The following is a 21,196-nucleotide window of genomic DNA, read 5'->3' as shown; positions in this document are numbered from 1 at the left end:
AGCAGTCCAGGCTGGTGGAGGTGGTGTAAGAATGTTTGGCCAAAACAAACAAAAAGGTACTTGGGCTTCTCAGGACAAAGGCCTGGCCACCCTTGATACCAGACCTGGATGGTGAAATGATGTAAAAATCTTTCTGCAGGTTAAAAGCTGACGGCATGGTGACTGTCAAATCAATGGTTTCTGTTTTCATCCTGATTCTGAAAAAACAAACAAACAAACATATGTCGTCTATAGGAGCAGTCAACCTTCTGTTAATCTTATGCGATGTCCCATTACTTTCTGTTGGCTATTTCTGTTACCATCTCTGGCTTATACATTTATGTATGGGAATGAATCAACACGAGGGCTGTCCGTTCTCTGCACAATGCACGCTCTCAGTGGCTGTGTCTACTAACAACAAGGAGCCCACTGTCCCCTTTGTATGATTCAGCAAGAGCATTCTCGCCGAGAGAGAATGGCATGAACTGTATTTCCCCAGCAAACTTACATAATGTTCAGTGTGCCATGATTAATAACAGCAGAATATGTTGTAAAAATCCTTTCCTATCTCAAGACATTGAAATGTACAGTATTCAGTCTTCAGTAAAAAGTGAAGATAAAAATAAGCTGTATTTGTATAAGCTGAATCTGTTGTAAAGATGTCTACTCACACAACGAGAAAGTCTACAAGTCTCCTATTCATGTATAATGAAGGTGGGAAGAGCTTTTTAAAGATTTGGGGATAACTAAACCTTTTATAAGAAGGGCATGACTGGAAAATGGCAGAAAATGTCCCACAGGCAGAGTGTAAAAGTTAAATGTCCAGATCCTATTGTGTTGGTCTGACCAATATCAACCAGGACCACATAACAGAGAATTCAGCATAAGTGTCATGCTGTACATGATGAGTTAACAGAAAGACAAAAAAAGATCAGCAAATTTAAACTAGCAATATTTATATTATTTTATATTTGATATTGTAATCATGAGTTAAATATTGAATATTTCATATAACCCCAATAGGGAACATTTTTCTGAATGTGGAGAGTAGCAATGACTGCTATGAACCTCTTTTCTGAACCCGCTGACAGTTTCATAAACAAAAATGACATACTGGTTTTATAACTGGAGCTATGGGGTGGTGTTGGGGGGGGGGGGGACGACGATGATTGCTTGAATGTAGCTTTTATTGTCCAGTAGGAAGATCAAATTTAAGACATACAGAGCTAGCAGGTTACTTGCTAAGTTAACTAATTTGTTTTTGAAAAAATAAAAGCATAAAAATGAACAAGACTATCTATACCAAAAAACGCTATAGAAACATATGAAATACTGATTTTACAAATAGGGTGTATTGTTTTTGAAACTCAAGCTTGTGCTTTTCATCACTGTCTTGTTCAAACGATATAATCCACAATAAATTATCTAAATATATATTTGGCTGCTGGTTGAATTCAACTAAAAAATATATACAGGAATATGGATTTTTTTTTTGTTATGAATCTGTTTATTCACTGTAAGTCAATAAGATAATCTTTTGTTGTTTGATGTATGACTGAAACCTATAGTAAGAAAAAAAGTAACCAAACGTCCTTGGCAACAAACAAAAGCTGTGTTTCATTACACTGCAGCAATTCGTATAGATCAAGATATAGAACAATATGTGGAAGAAAAAATTATAAAAAAACTAAAATCTAAGGAAAACATGTGTATATGTCTACACATGAGTGTAAATGGTGTATATGCTGCTTATTTACATATTTATGCATTTATTATTTATGCCACTTTGTATTAGAAATGATGAGCAATAGCCTTATTGTTTAATGTACATACTGGTACTTACCACTGTGTAAAAAAGCCTTAAACCTCAGAAAGAGACATGTTTTTTATGAAGGAAGAAACAATGTTACATTTACTGCACATTCAGGTAACACAATTTTATTCCATGTAATGTTGGATAATTTCTATTTTGTCCATTTTTCATGTTTACATAGTGTAAAGGACAGCTATTTTTATAGATGAAATTGGCTGAAAATATTATAAGATTTCAAAGTATGCTGCATAAAAACAAAGGATATATTTCTCATACAGATCATTAACTACCTTACAGCAAGTGCTTATCCTATTATATCCATATGTAGAAAAATGTAGAATTATTTTTATGTAGAAAAAATCTAATGAAATCAAATGAAAATACTGGTTTTTATACAAAGACAAACCTATTTTGTGTATTTACACATTTACACATCTGTCCCATACATAATCACATTAGTACACATCACATTGGTCTTGGCATTAGTTCATTCATGTCATTGAACATGAATAAATGACAGGGCACAACCTAACACATATTGCTAAATACTTTTAACAAATTTGAGTGAGACACAACCTGCACACCTCTGCTATAAAACGTTTGTTTCCAGCATCTACTGTTTATGAACAGTTCACCAGACAATCTTCCAAAACTAAATACATGAACATATCTGCTTGAAAATAATGATTAGTGAAAAAGCATACATTTTTACCACAAACAATACAACAGCAAATATCTGCACGATAAAACTGACATCCATTTTTTTCCTGCCATCTACAGTACCTCTTCTGTTTATTCTGTGCAGCAAAAGATCCCAAATTTGTACATTTATATGTGGAAATTGGCTTCTCTTCTGTTCAATTTTTGGGGAGGCTTCACTGCAATACTGTTTTGACCTAACCATGTGCAGGATGTACTTTAAGCCTGGCTAGCTCTCACTGTGAGTTCTTTGTAAAATCATTGACATAAAAATTATGCATTTTACATTCACCAAGAGTCAATTCTATGACATATACACACAGATCATTAATCAAAAACACTTCATTTTACAGTACAAACAAAAACTGTCTTATGGTCTTCAGTGTAAATCTGAAAAAAAGTATATATTTGTTCAATTGCTGTGGATATTCACAGATGATAATGCTATGAGAAAAATAAAATAACCTTTTAACTACATAACCACACAAATACATAAATATATATATATATATATACCCATGTTAGGTTGTGCCCCTCTCTGAAACTATAATTGCAATATGAGGATAAAAATGAAAAGAAACAAAGACAGGATCAGGTATCTAAAGAAAAAACCCTATGACTCAGGTGTTTTGTGTATTTACAGATTATTTTTCTGTCCCATAAACAATTACTGAACTTCCCATTTGTTCATATATGTGACTGGGTGATCATTCTAAAGTGTGTTGCACCAACATAAAAGACATACAGCATTTCCTATAGCCCTCACAACAGTGCAGCAGCAAATATATGAGAAAAAGGAAAAGAAAAAAGATACTTTGTGTGAAAAGTATTTTGTGTACATATTTACATTTGTCCAGTAAAGAATTATTAAACTTGGGCTAGTTAATTTATGCCAGAGGGTGATCTTAAATATAGCTAATGGTGCAGCAGTTTTACAGGTCCTGTTATTTCAAAATCTGAAAATAATAAAGGTTTCATATAATGGAAAATCTAATTGTTCCCATCTTTTCTTTATAGCAAGCATTCAGTAAAATTTGTTAATGTTTCAAGATGTACTGTTCACTCCCCAGCCCATACAGTCTAGTCGGAAACTAACTGCAGCTGCAAAATTAGCCCATTATAACCTCACTTACATGTATCCACCTATTCATCCTACCACAGATTAGCTTCACCCATTGCCAGTGGCATTATAAGGAGTGTTGTAGCTGGGGCTGCTTTTTAAATAAGACACAAAACAGGACAGCCAACGATTAGTCATAAGGCATTTCCATATACCATTCTTAAAAGCACAGTAGCACAAGCAGCCACGTTACTTCCAATAGACAGAAATTGAAGTGGTCATGTAAAATATGATTGCTTTTGGTGACTAAAATCACATCAAAATCATAAGGGGAGGAAATCAAAAAATACAGGAATATTTTATAATATGGGCCCTTTAAGGTTTCATCTATGCAATGAAGCTGCAAAAGCAGCCTGTTCTGAATTTATTCACGTCATATTCTTCTGTGATATTATGTGATATTATGTTTCGACCTGGACTGCCTTTTTTAATGAGGCACCGTAAAAGGTAGCCAATCAGAACAGAAATATATTCATAATAAACTGGGCGTACACGCTTAAAAACAATGTGCTAAAATGAGTAGAGTGTGTAAGTGTAAAGAACCTTCAAAAGGCTTAAAGAAGTTGATGTAAAATCCTTAAACCAAACAAATGTTATGACTGGACCTCAGGGGGAAAATGTAGGATGTGGGCCCTTTAAAGTAAATAAAGATATTGATATGCATTTGAAGGGAGAACTCATGTATTTTGTGTATTTACATATTTACATCTGTCCTGTAAACTAAAGTCCTGAAGTTGCCAGTAGTTCATATGAAGGCTCTGTATCTCTGTGAGCAGTACTCAGGCTTGGCGGAGGTGGTCAATCAGGTCTTGGGTGAACCGCTGCTGCTGCGCTCTGATTCGGGGGTGGACTGCCCCTGGAGGCTGGGAGGCAAGGGCACAGGGGGTCGTGGGGATGGCCGACTGTTGCTGCGGTTACGGGGTGGAGAGGGGGTGCTGGGGCTACGGCTGCGGCTGCGGCTGCGGCCTTGCCTGCGGTGGTAATGGTGCACGGGCGGCGAGTTGGTGGGGGTGCGGGGGTAGCGGCGCGAGGAGCGCGACGGAGGGTCCGGAGAACGGGACGGGGGCGGGGCCACAGAGCTGCTGTAGCTGGGGGGGCTAATGCTGCTGCCGCCACCGTTGGAGGTGCATGTTTTGCATACTGACGCTGGTTCTTCGCCAGGAGGGTCCTAAAGGGCAGACAGGAACACATTCACTCCCACAGCAAACACAGTCTGTCTTCCAGGCTATTTTCAGCCAGTTACTGCTTGCAAGAAACAGCTCTTGTAGGCAGCATTTGGTTAAATTACATAGAAATATGCATTGCCTTCAACAGTGAGGGAACTTATCACCTTCTATTGAAATTAAAGTTGACCTGAACTCAAGAGGGGCTTCTTTTCTACCTTGTCAGTTAATGTCCCTGATCATACCAAGCACAATTCATATATTCCATATTTCACATATTCCTTCAAAACATAATGCCTTTTTTATGATCTATGAAATCTTGCTTCATTGGCCTGCACCAGTGGGTGAGAACAAATATAGTAACTCCTTATCCCACCACCACCTGCCATTAAGAGAAACAAGGCATTCCAGTTCATTTTCATATTAGTAACTGAAAGAGTTAACGAATTAGATAAATCTCATGGAAGGGAGTAAGACAACAGCCAAAGAGGGAAATGCCAACATAGGATTCAGGCAGGATTCTGGTATCAAGAGGCAAAAAGCATTTAGTAACACAACAACAAATCAGCTTGCAAAGGAATATACTATATATATAGAGCACTGGTCTTATACTATAGGCCTTTTCTCTTCAGTAAACAGTGTGCCAGCATGCTAGTCTGTCATACTAGCAAAATAGGTTTTCACTATTTATGAACTCATCTAACATCAGCTAGAAAAGTTAATGTTACATTCAGGCCATCTTTGCCTTCTCAGTCATGTCCTCAACAAAGCGTCCATGTCAACATGCTCATGTTAGCCTCTTTCTGCAGTGGTCTAAGTGGTGGCCATTTCTGGTGCTTATAATCTCCTTTTCTCTATTAATATTGTTCGTAGACAATTCATAGACTTTTATTTTAAAACTAGACAATATGAATAGGAGTATAATATGACATGTAGCCTGCAAGCTCAATAACAAGCACTCTAAATAAGGTTGTGTATTCACTCGCCTATATTACGAAGCAATATAGGCAATTTAGTACACAAACACTTGAGACAGCATTAACATACATGCAACATAACTCCTCTGGTGTGAGATCTGTATAAGTAAAAACCTAGTATTCCATTATTTTCCTAGGGGGCCTGCAGAAAGATGTAAAGCACATTTTGGCACTGTGGCCTTTGGACCTACACCTGATCACTTAATGCTTGAGTTTCAGGACTGTATCTGGCACTTTAGGAGGTGGTGTCAGACGCATTTGATCCACATGTTATAGCAGTGTAAACACATCGGTCTCTCCAAGATGCATTCGACAACCGAACCCCCTGCCAGTACAGCCGAAGCACAGTAATAATTTAAAGGTACACTTGAATGTAATGAAAATGCAATGTTAATGATCTAATGCATATTAATGGCTAATGCTCAGTGACTGTTCTGGTGCCGTTTATGTTTATTATATTCTGGTTGACTGAGACAGGATTGATGTTGTATAATTATCTCTATATAATACGCTTTTAATGCTAGTCAGCCTTCTTCCCCCAAACAGATCAAAATGTTGGCTTTTAAACATATTGGTTAATCAGCTGAGTGGATGTACATGCATAATTTGTTAATGACTTGCATGTGTGACCACGTCTGATGACATTATAGAAAGGATAATTTAATCTACATCTGATTTTTAAAAGGAAATCTGCCATCATCATAATATTAGCAACACCCCCTTTTCTGTTTAACATGATGTTAAAAGTTATTTTAGAGCAGCTATGTGTCCCCAAACCTTTGACAGTCTGTGTATATTAACCCACGGAACAGTATGTATTAGCATTAATGTGGGATGTGTAAATGCAAAGCCAAAACCTCTTTGTGAGAAACATTGTCTAACAAGTCTTGCAGAGGTAGAGTTGCAGGCTGAATCACAAGCTGAATCATAAGTTTCTAACCACATTGTGGTAATGTTCCACTTATCCACTCAAACAGCTATTTCTGGGCATAAGTGTGTTAAACTGAGAGGTGTTGAGTTAATGAGTTGGATGATGATGATGTCACGGTACCTTCTCTTTCAGGATGTAAAGTGATACTGGATTCCTGCGCTCATGGTCCGTCATTATCGGGATAACGTCATCTAAAAAACACATTTGCACATCACAAACTATACTTCATATATATAATAAAAGTATATATAGTAATACACTATATGGACAAGTATTGGGACACCTTCTTCGGAAATTTAAGAGAATTAAAAAAGATTTATCCTGCTTCTGTTGGAGTAACTTTCTCTACTGTCCAGGGAATGTACTAGATTTTGGAGCATTGCTGTGAGGATTTGATTGCATTTAGTGGCAAGAAATCAGGATGCTGGATGATCATTATCCAATCAACCTCGTCCCTAACCCCTCAACTAATCCCAAAAGTATTGGATGGAGCAAAATCAATCGAGGTAACACAGTTCCACTGCTCCACAGCTCAATGCTTGGGTGCTTTATACTCTGCCTGCCATTAGACATGGTGCCAATAGGTTCATGTTTATCTGCTCCAGATAGTCCTATTCAGTTGGCAATACTTCTCTACAGGGACTAGACAAGCTGTGTGTGTGTGTGCATTTGCACATCTGTGTCAGATATCGGTGCAACTTAAAATAGCTGAATGCATTAATTAGAAGTGGTTTCCACAAACATTTGCATATATGGGGGGTGACTATGAGAATATTAGTAAGTGTAAATTTACACTTATACTGTGTTTTTTTTTATTTTTATACAATATGATATACAGCAACAAAGAAGATAAACATGACATCTAAAACATCTAAAAGAATAAAAAAAACTAAATCCTAAGAATTCTAAGAGGCTAAGTATATGACATTTAGCAGATGCTCATATCCAGATGTTTGTGGACATCCATGTGAACAGACAAGATACAAATACAAAAGTCAGTACAGAGCCATAGGTACAAGAGATGCACCACAACCAACAGCTAGATACACACACTACATTATGTCTGATTCCTAAGAAAAATATCAATGACAAACAATTCAAAGACTTTTAAAGCAATCAGGGGACTGGCAGATCCAAAGCAGGGACAGGTCTGCTGAATGCCACTATGTTGAGTGCTCTATTTGTCTATGTGGAGGAGACTGGTTGAGGGGAAGATTGAAATACGATGGTAACATAAAAAGACAGGAGGACTGATGGACGATTGAATTCACAGTGTAGAATAACATGGGGCCTTCTCAACAAGGAAACCACTCAGAAATATGTCCAGTTTTTCAGTTAAGCTGACCAAAGGATCAGGAGAGCAATATATAACAATGGTATGAAGTGCAGTGGGGAACCCTAACAGTCTGATATTCAAAAGACGGTGAAAAAGAAAACACCATTATTGAGATAACGTGCCACCACCCTTACTGATCCATCATGGAGAGTGGGAGAAGGTAAAGGTATAGGCTAGGGCAGCCAGAGTTTCAGAGTTGGCAGGAGTGCTGCTTGTTATTTTCAGTGACTGAATGGATGGAAAAACTGAAGTGAAGTCTGCCTTAAGTGGAGAGTAGCTTTATAAATGTCTTAAGGAAAATGTTGTTTGCAATTTCTATTCACTGTCTTGAAATTTTAGATTTGGAAATTATTATGTCCTATCATATCCTTTAGACCTATCCTATGTCTATATCTATCTACCGACAAATCGACACTTTATTTATCTTGCCTTGAAGCTGCTAGTTCCTTGGCAATAAGCTCAAAATAAGTACAAATGCAAGCATGTTTTTAACTTTAATTTGTCCAAGTGATTTTTGAGCATTGCTGGTCATCAGTTCATCATAAAATCTTTACTAAGTGTACAGAAGAGCTGTTGGGTTAAATCAAGCAAAAATATTTTTCTAAAAAAAGGAGATTTATGTGGGCAGTGATGATATGCAAATAGGCTCTAACTGAAAGATCTACTTCCTTTCATTCATTTGTTAGCCACTGTAGCATTACTATAACAAGCATTTTTTTACACTGCATAAATTCCATGCTGATCTGAACTTGTTTATTCTGATCTGGTGCTGGTTGACTAGTTAGCATGTACAAATGAGATGTGCTAACTGGTTTCCTTATGGGCTTTCACTCATTTGTTAGCCATTTTATCATGAGTGGGTGATGGATTCTTCTAGGTCTGAAAACTGATCCCCAAACTAGATGATTCTTTGAAGATACAAATTTGGGCATTTGGAAACCATGAATCACCTCAAAAGCTTTGGAAACGATTCAATTTTTTTAACAGTGATTTTGCCTGTGAGTGTGACATGTTTTGCTGTCACCGTCTAGACAGCCTGTCTAAAAAATCTGTCCTTCCTCCAGACACACACCACTAGTCAGGGTAGGCTTTACTTTATGCAGTAATATCTTAAAATGAAAAAACAATTGCTCCTTAATAAGATTAATTTGGTTGTCATTTAATTAGAATTAACATTTTGCATCGCTGTGTCACATGAAGGTAATATGACAAGATCCAGCAACAATTTACTTGGACCCTTCTTCAAAACGCAAACACAACCATACCATAATGAGAGATGCCATATGCTATCATGAAATGTCATGACAGATTATGTCAAGTAATGGAACAGTGGCATGTTATTATTACCAGTAATTGTCATGACATATACTTCTCTGGAACTCTGAACAGCTTAGACCTCAGCTTAGACCTCTGGACAGCTTAGACCTCGGCAACTACAGACCCATTTCTCTTCTCTCTTTTCTCTCAAAGATTCTTGAACGTTACGTCTACAACCAACTGTCTCTCCTTCTCACTCTAAACAATCTACAGGACCCTAACCAGACTGGCTTCAAATCAGCTACTGAAACTGCTCTCATTGCAGTTACAGAGAAGCTCCATGCAGCTAAAGCTGCCTAACTGACCCACCTCTTCCGAGAATACTTGGGCAAAGAGTAGAGTACTATGGTCTCCATATTGACTTGTGTTTAGTAGAGTCTAAACTTAGAGGTGTCTTTGAACTATTAGTCTATTCAAACTAGCTGAGGTTTTTCTTGAGTAAATAGTAAAGCACTTTTGTAAGTCGCTCTGGATAAGAGCGTCTGCTAAATGCCTTAAATGTAAATGTTAATTAATTTCATGAATTTAAATTGACATAATGACACTTTTAACAACTGTCTGAATCTTTCAACATCCCTATTGTTTACCTTCTGGCTTGTCCTCGTGTATTATGTGAGGGCTTTGAGGGACGGATCTCGGTATCTTTGTTTTGGCCCGCTGTCTTTTATTCCTGGAACAGAGAGCATGTTAAGAATGTCACTGTTAAATACCCCAAAATACTCATATAGCAGAGCATAGCAGATTATGTCAATGTCCTGTACAAAAGAATAACAAAGCCATGGTTTCTTACTTTTTTGTTGGTTTCCAGCATGCACACACAGTTACCAGGGTGATTAGGAGGAATATGCCCCCTGTGGATAGTATGATGTAAAGGGAGCTTCTTCCTGGAAATGCAGCATGAGGATTTTAGCAAGATTTGATTCTGATGCCCATTATGAATGAAAGTTCACTCACATAAACAGTATTTTACTTTGCTAGATAGGTTTTTTGATGATGTGTGGTAAGGGATGTTTAGAGCGCAGTAAGGTTAAATAAGTAAATTCCTTTGGACATTTGCAAACATGGAATGAGACTTGGCAGGTGGGTTTGTATGCTAGATAGACAACAAAACTAAGCTTGACAGGGCCACGCTACAGCCTAGCCTATGCCTAGCTAACTCATTAATTATCCATCCAGCCGTCCATTAGCTAACATTAGCTGACTGCTCTTTTGGATAGGCCCAACAGATTCACAGGTGGGCTGAATCAAGTTTTTACTATAGGGGGATATAGCGTATAAAAACAAAGCATAAACCTCAATAGAGGTGTTTGCCATGTGTTGTGCAAAGACTGCAGAAGGCCTCAGCACAGAAAACTGTAGCTGGGTGGTTAAGTGTTAGGTTCAAGGGCTAGGAATCAACAACAAAACACCTAGACATCCCGTCCACAACAAGTGTGCTCCAGAGAGTCCTATTCTATTGGCAGTACTTCTCTACAGGGACTAGACAAGCTGTGTTTGAACATTTGCACATCAGTGTCAGCAGCTGTATACAGTCATTGGAAGGTGTGTCCACAAACATTTGGGCATATAGTGTATGTAAAAGGGTTTTATTTCCAGATTTCTGGAATGAACAAAAATGGTGTACAACTGACTCTACAATGGAAGTATTGGATAAATATGAATATTTTTATATTAGTTCATGTAAAAATTGGAAATTGTTGAATATATGTGCCATATTTAACAATTTCATTTGTGAAGAGAGCCTAGGCTTGCTGGACAGTTCTTGTGAGCGTTTTCCTATCAGTTTCACCATAGATGAAGTGCAGTGCACATAGTGCAGTTAGCAGCGTGCCAAGCCCGGAGTAGCAAAAGCGCTATTCTCCAAGTTACAAGTCACTGAAGCCTCACAGTGATTTTAAAGCTGGTATTTTAAGCTACATGATGTGTTTAAGCTGAAAGTGGCTTACTAGGAGAAATATTCCTCACTCAATTTAAGAATCCACTTAAAGATTTGTGCAGAGCTGAACTGTAGAAGTCTTCACTTACTATAAACCGTGACCTTGATTGGCACACTCTTCATACTGCTAATAGGGTTCTCTACCAGGCAGCTGTAGACATCATCATCCACCATCAGCACTCTTGTTATGGTCAGGACCTTTTGGTCAGGAGAGAGCAGCAAGCGCGTGTCGTTCGCAAGTGGCTTGCCTCCCTTTGTCCAGCTGTAAGTGGTCTTGGTGCCCATGTCATGAGAGCAGTTCAGAGTGAAGTGTTCGGTGAGTTCCAGAACAGTGGAAGTGACTACGTCTATGTAGGGTCTAGATATCGGCTCTGGGGGGAAAAAATGAAAGGTTCTAAAGAGTGATATCACCACAGTCCCACTTAATCTTTCACAAACCACCACTTAATCTTTTTAAATATTGTTCACGATTTTGTTAGACATAATCATCAAATCATTGGACGCATATTCATTCTTTAACTTTAACAAGACATAAAATCCTACCATCCACGGTAAGATCGATGCTGCCTTCTCCTGTAAAGGTGTCATCAGTGATGGAGATCTCCACTTCGTATGTTCCCTCATCGGACAGCTTAAGGTTATGGAGCAGAAGGGTGCCATTCTCAAACACCAGGATGCGGTCTCGGTACTCTGGTCGCAGGTTACCGATGATCTCTGTGCCGATGGACTGAACCACAGTGACTGGCTTGTCCCTCTTCAGCTGCCATTTGATGACTGGCGGGTCCAGGCTGGTGCTGGAGTATCGGACGGAGAGCAGTGCTTCCCCACCCACTGTTCCTCGGATCAGAGTCCCAAGACTGGTGATGTTCACTCCTTCAACACCCCCTATGCACAAGATGTTGTCAACTAGTATGACTTGATTTGGTTCATTGCCTGACAAGGGTCTAAAAGACCAGGCTGGAGTGTCAAGGGCCATCAACAAAAAGTGTTAAGGAGGCAAAGATCAGTGGCTGAAGGTATTTCTTCCATCAAGCCTTTTTCATGTACCCCTCTCATCTACCTCCCACGCTGAATGAAGACAGTACTTAACTTGTCTGTTTTAATAAGCATGCTGCTTACTCTGCCAAAGCCTCTCCTTGTCTCTGCAAGGGCTCAGCTGCAACCTTACTTATTAAGCAACAACAACAACGCTCTTTTCAGATTGAACCGCAACATTCCCTTCACCCCAAACTACATGCACAATCCACCTTGTGTGAAACACATGGCAATTAAATGGAAACACAGAGGCACTGAAAAAAGGTAACACTGTAATAAAGAGCAGCATTAATAAGCCTGCAGGGTACCTATGTAACTGACATTAACCTACATAGACATTCATAGTGTCATACCGTTGTATTTTAATGATATTTTACCTCAGGAATTATGATAATTGATGCTTGTTTTGTAAATGTTTATAGAGGTTTATGTCAGGTTTATGTCATGTAGTCTTGTAAACGCTGTCCTTTCTGCACAAGGCAAAAGTAAGTTCAGGTGGAATTCCATATTTTCCCCAAATTTCTACACAGTTCAGAATTTTTTAGGTGTAAACAAAGTACTTTAAAGTGGGTTGTTGAGAAATGCTATGTTGTAGAGACACGCTGTGGTCATTGCAATTTCTGATGCCTATTAACACTACTGAAGAAATCTTGGTCAGAGTTGGTAACGAGTTGGTACAAGAACTATTTCATACCAAACCATTCACTTTCTTTGCTTCTCAGTGACAAACTGATGTAAGAATTAAATAAAAATAAACACTGGAAGAGTGGGAAATCCTGGATCCCATTAATCCCAAGCAATCTGCCGACAGGGCGATGGGCATCTAAGGGTTATTGATGTGATCCATGGAGGTCCCACCTCACAACTTACAGGACTTAAAGGATCTGCTGCTAATGTCTTGGTGTCAGATACCACAGGACACCTTCAGACCTTCAAAGGTCCATGCCTGGTATGGTCAGATCTGTTGGGATGGCACATGGGGGGTGTGGGGTGGGGGGGAATTGCTCAGTAAAACACCAATATTAGAATAAACACAACTAACATGTACTGGTTTTACATCCCTGTGTTTATTAAAATACCTCCAAAGCTCTCTTCATGGGAGTCTAATATTGCTTATCATCCAATGACTGCTTTGATAAATCAGTGCTTAATGAGGGTAAATCAGTAGAGCGGGTCAAGGAATTAAACAAATTCACAAGCTGGCTGGGAGCTTTTAGGGAGTGGAAATCGCGAATCAAAATTTGTCCTGCAAACTAGCTCTTAAGATCACTTGCTTTCTTCAAAACGAGAAATATGTTTACTTGCATTTGTGCTAATGCGCAAAGCCCAACTCATGTGGAACACACTGCAATGAATTGGAGTGGAAATACTGAAGTTACAAAACAAGGCAATTTGGTCGCTGACCACCTGGCAGCAGCAGCCTGTGTCGTCAAAAGAAATCTTGGAACCATCCCCACGTCCAGAATTTGCCAAGTAAGTAAACTTTAAAGACTCTGCAAGTCTAAAAGCTAATGAGGGACGATATGCTTGTAATCCCCGAACACCACAAAAGCCTCGATAGGGTTTTAATGTCGCAGAGAAGGTCAGAGACACAGCCTCTCTTTCCTCCTAAAAGAAGTTTTAGCGCCCCAGTGGAGGCTGCCCATCTCCCTGGCAACCACTCTTGGCGCGTGAGAGAGGACGATCTAGGATGAAGAGACAAAAGCATGGATTGTTTGGCCTGGTTTCCTCCCTGGCCGCCCATGAAAAGCAGCCTCAGAACGCAAGCACAATCGGGGCGGCCGGAGGAACAGCGCACAGGGGCTCCTCTGATTCCTCTAATGACAACACTGGACAACAATCCAACACAAACAGCTTCGGAAGCAGGCGCGGAATGGCAGATCGCAGGGTCCAGCAGCAGGCCGCAAACTCTGTGTGCCGTCATAAGCAGGAATATGAAGTGCACTGTGAGAGTTGCTTTCTTTTAGACTTCTAGCGTGTCATCGTCTCAGTTCTCTTTAGTGTCTTCTGGTCACGTCTGGTTTACATAAAAAGCGTTAAATGGGCAACTTAAACTCCCCTTAAATGGTCAGCTTCAAAGAGGCAATTGTATATACCTACAAAATGTAGTCTCGGCTCTCCTGAGACTGTAACATTTACAGTATGAAAACAACAGAAAGTGAAACCTTCGTTTATCCATTTATTTATCTTTCAAATCACAATTTTAGAAAAGTTTTTAGCCATGTTTATTTTGTTAAATGCTGAGTATCACATTAGTTTTGACCTACACTACTGGTCAAAAGTTTCAGAACACCCTTCATTTTTTCAGTAGTGTCGGCGTCAGTGTTGCATAGCCCACGCAAACTTGCAGCTCCAAGTCTTGAAACTGAGGTTTGATCCAGTATTAAGATGTGCTACCAGTGTTGTCAGGTGAGCTGCCTATCACACAAGGTGTTGACTCTTAGAAACGTCTTCTGATGATGTTGTGGATGTGAGTCCTTTTCCTGTACCAGACCTCTTTAGGTTTTCTCTAGTTTAGAGATCATTCCTTTTCATTTGGAATTTTCTCAAAGGACCGAGCAAAACATTTAGAAGGTCAATATGCCTTCCTTAATGAAGTGTCTTCTTCGAGACTTTATAATAGGAATCTGAATGTGCAATTACCTCAAAATACTGCAGTGCAGAATGTAGATTTTATGTAGATAACGGGGTTGTAAATTAGAAATTATTTACATTAGTTGTCAAAGCCTAATTTACTTATATTGCAACAGATTTGCCATAAGTTGTTAAGCAATGACTTCCCCAAAATGGTTTTCTAAAAAGGTCCTTTTTCCCCACAATCTACATTTTCTAATGTTTCTGTTTTTAAGTCCATTTCACTCAAAAGCCCTAACAGTTTGCTGCCTAACTTGCACTATTTAAGGTCACAGGACTTTGTACTATTGCAAGTTATTTAATGGATTACAATATTAATAAAAACAATGGAAAATTAGTAGTGTTCTAAAACTTTTGACCAGTAGTGTATATAATGGAAAAACTCACATTCAACACAAAAAGATTTCAAAATAGTAAGCACTATTAATTCCTTGATTATGTGAAGTCACTAAAACCAACAAATTCTCACTGTACAAAAGTTTTGGGCACCTGAATTAGCTCATTATGTAGGCAGTAAACATTTGTTTACTCAGTAAAATATAAATATTACAATAAATACACAATAAGCAATGATAACACAATAAAAGTAGTTTGGCTGATCCATATATTCCAATTGATGTGTTAAAATTGTGCTGTGATGAAGTTAAACAAACTAGCATTGGCTGGGGGCGTCCAGGATACTGGAATCTTACTTTATTATTTAAACTAGCTCACAGGATATCAACTGGGAATGTGCATGGATACTAACTGTTTAAGGTACCAGTATTCAAATACAGAATCACCATTTTGGAACTAGTTATGTTTGTATATTTGTATGTATGTATATAATTAAACTGGCCTAAATGGAAATGTGTTGCTATGGGCAAGAATTGTTAAAAGAGATACTGATGGACTCGGCTAGTAAAGCGATTCTCTGAATAACTACACTGTTAAAAGTATAAGATACTTGAGGAACTTTTGGAGGCTCTTCAGTTTAAAACTGTAGAGGAACCGCTCAAGGTGCTTTGAGGAACCTTCAAGGAACCTGTTCCTCAATGCACCTTATGAGGTTCCACCACAGTTTAAAGAAGACTCCAAAAGTTTCCCAAGGAACTTAAAATATACTTTTGACAGCATACATTGACACATCGTCCACTGAGGAGAAAATACCTTGTGTAGAACACAGCGACTCTTCAGCAGCCAGTATTGTACAGGTAAGCTGTAGTTTTAGCTCACGTCTGAAAAGGAAGTCTCAGTTGCCCTTTACCTCATTTTATCAATAAGATATTTTAGGAGCTAGTGAATTCCATCTACATCTAAATGTGCTGGCCTCCTGCCTCATGACAAACTTTTAATACTATTTACTGCACTTATGTTTACTTGCATCAGTTGGAATGATTACGATTAGACTTATTGCTTATATCAGAACAGCGAGAATTTACATCTATCAGTCTTAAAGGTACAGTAACAAAAACAACATGTTTAACTGTATGGGATAAAGAGAGGTTGGAAACGGTCATAGACTAGTTCTGGTGCATAACACCACACAAATGTTATAAATGGACCTTGAAAAACATAGGACAGGGGTTTTTGCTTTATTAATAAATTTGTCAACATATAGAGGCAACAGATCATTCTTTCTATAGCTAAACAGAAATAAAGGCAGAAATTATACAGCTGAGCAGTCATTTTACCAAAATCACTATTGCAACTATCTCTGTTAGAGTCTAACAAACTGTCCTTTATTATGTTCACCAAAAGACCTGACGGAAAACCAAACTTCCAGCAAGTCCTACTCCATAACCTCTGAGCAAATTCCACTGTTCTTGACTGGAAAAGAGTAAGCTTTGCTCCTCTTACCTGATTGGAAGAGGAAGAGGAGGCAGCAGAGGTGCGGTAGAGCAGGAGAGGCTAGCGTCCTGGAGCGAGCCTTCCTCCCTGCCTTCATCTTGGGTCTGACGCTCGCTCTCTCCCCCAAACAATTAGCATGATTTGTCCACTCTGAGCACGTCCCCCAAGCCGGAGGGCGGCCATTCTTTCCCAGGCTGGGCTATGCCAGGGCTTCACACACACACACACACACACACACACACACACACACACACACACACACACACGCATACACACCCACATACATACAGTGGTGGAATGTGTGACTCATTGTATGTTTAGCATGTGTTTATTTCTTTGTGCAAGGATGGGGGTCAGTTGACCATGCTGCAGATTAAAAATGGTCAATTATAGGCTTTACTTGCATCAACAAATGAATTTCATTTTAACTGGGATTAAATGGAACATTATTTGAAGGAAACACATCCTAAAATACAAAAGTTTGATGTAGTTTGCAAATATGGTTCAAGTTTCAGGACATACCATTCACTGTCATTACAGTTCATATATCCACATCGTTTTGAATCCAATGTGTTTTCTGAGGTCTCAAAACTCATTTACATACATCCACCTATTCAACCTACAGCAGTTTAGCCCCACCCATTCACATTACCAGGATTGCTTCAGCCCTGACTGCATTTTGAATGAGACACAACACAGGGTGGCCAATCAGAACAAATAAATTTACATATATCAGTGTTAAAAAACCTGGAACAGGCATAGTTTAAAATCGGACCATTCACTGCCCAGTCCGTATGTCCACATACCGAACATAAGTTGCAATAACAGTCTGTTTGGTATTCACTGTAATGTCACAAAACCCTCATTTATATACATCTACAGGATTTTGCCCAGCCTATTCACATGGCAAAGAGTGTTTTACTCCTGACTGCATGAATGAGGCATCAGGACAGAATCAGAACAATTCCAAAACAGCCAGACTGTTTTGAATTCATTGCTTTTTGTAACAACATCCGACCACCAGGCTCCCCCACTACCCGTGGCAGACCGGCTGCACACCCTCCTGCCAGTGCTACCTGCCCAATGACCATGTTAAAATCTATGTGGACTCTTAACTATCTGCCACTACTAATATTACCGTTTGAAGACAGTGAGCGACTCGGCCGTTCGGACACCCAGGGGAAGCTCGTTCCACCACTTTGATGCCAGGACAGAAAAGAGCCTGGACGCTTGTCTTCTGCGGATATTACCCCTATTAACTATCATTACTCTGTGATTTACTGTGATTACATTAAGTTATGCTCTACCATGATAATTTTATACTATATCATGATTGTTATATTATGATATTATGCTTATATGGTGGTTCGGTAACTTGTATTAATAATTTATTTAAGTAGTTCTGACCAGAGGAGGATGGGTTCCCCTTGTGAGTCTTGGTTCCTCCTGAGGTTTCTTCTTTCAGCTCTGAGGGAGTTTTTCCTTGCCACTGTCGCCTTTGGCTGCTTGGGGGTCTTAAGTTTTCAGGTCTTCTTATGTTGTTGATTTCTTGTCTTTTTACTGATTAATGATTCTGTAAAGCTGCTTCGTGAAAACACCAGTTGTTAAAAGCATCATACAAATATATTTGATTTGATTTGATTTATTTACATATTCACTGCCAACAGCAATGTAGCCCCACCCACTCATGCTAATTCACATTATTTTCAATGACAACAATGGAGGGGGGTGGGGGTCATTTTTGTTAAGTTTGTGTTAGAATATCTGGTGAATCTGTTGATAATTGATTATAACCATAGTGATAATAAATACAGTGAGTATTATAGTATGCTTAGTTCGAGGGAGTCACAGTAATTGGAAGAAAAGGAAAATTTCACTTGAACAACAGTCTCATGAACACGACACACCATATAACTTATATCCATCACTTTCCAAAGGAGTGGACCTGTGTGTATGGTTGAAGGTGCTAAATTTAAAACATCAACCAAAGTGTCCAAACGTCTGGTGTCCAAACGTTTTTACCTTTTTAAATGTATTATTATTATTATTATTATTATTAATAATAATAATAACACAATTAATAATAATAATAATAATAATAATAATAATAATTATAGTATATGAAAGTATATGCAAAATGTAGGGTATTGGCCCTTAAAGACACAGTAATAAAAACAACCTGTGCTTTTTCTGAATGATAGAAGGGACATAAAATTATCCAAATGCCATATGCTAACCTGATGCAGGAGAAATGTAGGGTTAAAATGATAATTAAAAAAAAAAAGATTGTTATTAAACAAGATTGTCAGTGCACTATATCAGCCACAAGAGTATGAAACACATACTTTGGTTCAGTATTTAGAGGCTCGGAAGCATAGCAAGCATTGCAAAGACACCAGCAGCAGAAGTGTGTGTCTCCTTTCAGCTTCTATCCAGTTCTTTTCCTGCCCACGCACACTATGTAAACAGTCCAATTGAGCGGACAATGGTAGAGAAAGCCCATTGGGCACCACTTGAACAGCAGTTACTGTTGAGTACACTTGCTGTTGTTTCAGAACCCTCTCTCCCCCTCGCCACACCATCATTCACAGCTTCAGCAGGAGGGAGAGACAGACCAGACCAAACAGGGTCTGGGAAGATGTTACATTTTTATTCTGATCTGGGATCCTCCTTTCAAGCTCCAAAGCACTCAAAGATATAGAGCAAAACTGCTCTGAAAACAGAATTTTATGACAACGTCCACCCTCGTTTGTTGTTGTGACAGGGCCTGAATGGGCTAACAGAATTTACTGCCGGCAGAACTCATTTGGAACGAAAGCCCAGTCATGCAAAAGAGGACGAAAGGGCTTGAACTTCCAGAAGAATCCAAACAACAATCCAGTTAGAATTGGAATTATTGGGATTATACACAAGATACGAACTGAAGCAGTGCATTAGCTGTAAAGATTTATTCTGTTAAAAGAGTCTGAAGGGCGCAGTGAAAAAAAGTATTAGCTTTTGGTTTGCTTTGGGCCTGAGTCATCCTCAATTTGTCCCAGACCACCTGTTAAAGGACCCATTTCATAGAGAGAAATGCATTTTTTTTGAAGAATACATTTGATAAATTTGATGTATCATGTTTGTAACATACTACAGTGGTTAGTGTAATGTAGTGGGTAACAATACAGTCCTTCACATGTTAGGCTAGGATTCAGTTCCTTGGTCAGGTAAGCATAACACACTACACCAATAAGAGTCTCCAAACTCTACATTCACCTACCTGTGTAACATGATTCAAATGTCAAAATGCTGTAAGTAATTTGGAGCACCTATACTGATCCAGTCATCATGAAAAGTTAAAGGATTAGCTGCATTCAAATAATTTAGAAAACAAAAAATTCAAACAATTTGTTTTGCTGGTGTTTACATAACTAACTACACAACTACATTGCACACTACTGTTACACAATACATATAGTATAGTTAGTATATATATATATATATATATATATATATATATATATATATATATATATATACACATTTTATTTATTAATTAATGAATTTTTTCATGAGTGGGCAGTTTTCAAAGCATTTTAGTGCTGGTTGTATTGTGTATACGTCTGTGTGTGAAAAAAAACCCATTGATTTAATATGAATTTTATTCATTTACAAAAAAAAAAAAGAATTACGTTTATGTTCTTACACTTTTTAATATGGAGCTTTATCTCTACTGCGCTTTTAGGTCCAAAGACATCACGCAGGGCTTATTTTAACACTATTGTTTTAGGTGTAAAAAGCAAAAAGTCAGTGTGTTTGATGGTCTGTTGCTCTGCTTCGGTAATGCTTATAGTAATTATAATGCCAAAACAACACATTTCATGGGGCAGCCTTTACTAAATCTCAAAGAATATGGCAGTTGTGCAGTGGGTTAGAGAAAACCTCACACTTAAATGAACTGTCATTTTCAGGATTTTAAACCAGATAAATAGAGAGAGAGAGAGAGAGAGAGAGAGAGAGAGAGAAAGAGAGATCAGCTTGTGTGTTGTTCGTCCGAAAACTCTTGGGAGAAAACCTGTTCCTTTAACTTCTGTCATCTGTCCACTGAAGCTCTAAGCTGAATACAGGCATGGCCTCGAGGGAATAAAGGAGAATGCCGTTTTTGTTGGTTTCATCTATTTATTGATGCAGTTGCAGGGGAAAAGGGACTTCTCATGCAACTTGCTGTAAGTTGCAGCACAAGGTGGGAATCCTGGTATTTAGAACATGTTGTGTTTTAATGTGATGTGATTCTGAAGAGGACACGTGTATTACACTGCCCCCTTCTGGTTTTAGCTGGGGTCAAATGGCTAAAAACGGTCATGGCTGATGGTGAAATGTAGGGACAAGTGACCAGAAACCATTCTTACACAGTGATGTGCTTCAACACACACAGCTATACAAAGCC

At 38.6% G+C, this 21,196-nt stretch overlaps 1 protein-coding gene across 1 annotated transcript; it reads right to left on the bottom strand.

Moving 5' to 3' along the window:
• Window positions 1–1,890: 1,890 nt before the first annotated feature.
• On the bottom strand, window positions 1,891–16,867 carry hepacamb (hepatic and glial cell adhesion molecule b). Its single transcript, XM_072674366.1, has 7 exons — window positions 16,780–16,867; window positions 11,815–12,156; window positions 11,361–11,642; window positions 10,126–10,219; window positions 9,923–10,005; window positions 6,803–6,873; window positions 1,891–4,779 (listed from the first exon to the last, which is right to left on the bottom strand). Exons 1-7 carry the CDS (start codon window positions 16,865–16,867, stop codon window positions 4,414–4,416), a joined length of 1,326 nt encoding a protein of 441 aa, XP_072530467.1. The 3' UTR covers window positions 1,891–4,413.
• Between the last annotated feature and the right edge of the window lie 4,329 nt (window positions 16,868–21,196).

Source organism: Salminus brasiliensis, chromosome 1, assembly GCF_030463535.1.
Source record: "Salminus brasiliensis chromosome 1, fSalBra1.hap2, whole genome shotgun sequence".
NCBI classification, from domain to species: domain Eukaryota; kingdom Metazoa; phylum Chordata; class Actinopteri; order Characiformes; family Bryconidae; genus Salminus; species Salminus brasiliensis.
Note: the sequence above shows the minus strand (reverse complement) of the source record. Positions and strands in the feature narration are given on the sequence as shown.

What these genes read in the sequence shown, in the direction of transcription:
- hepacamb (XM_072674366.1), bottom strand. Translation starts at nt 16,867, where the DNA reads ATGAAGGCAGGGAGGAAGGCTCGCTCCAGGACGCTAGCCTCTCCTGCT. An exon ending in AATCAAGGTCACGGTTTATA is followed by an intron (nt 10,220 to 11,360) that starts GTAAGTGAAGAC and finishes CTGCATTTCCAG; the next exon opens with GAAGAAGCTCCCTTTACATC. An exon ending in TTTACATCCTGAAAGAGAAG is followed by an intron (nt 4,780 to 6,802) that starts GTACCGTGACAT and finishes TCTGCCCTTTAG; the next exon opens with GACCCTCCTGGCGAAGAACC.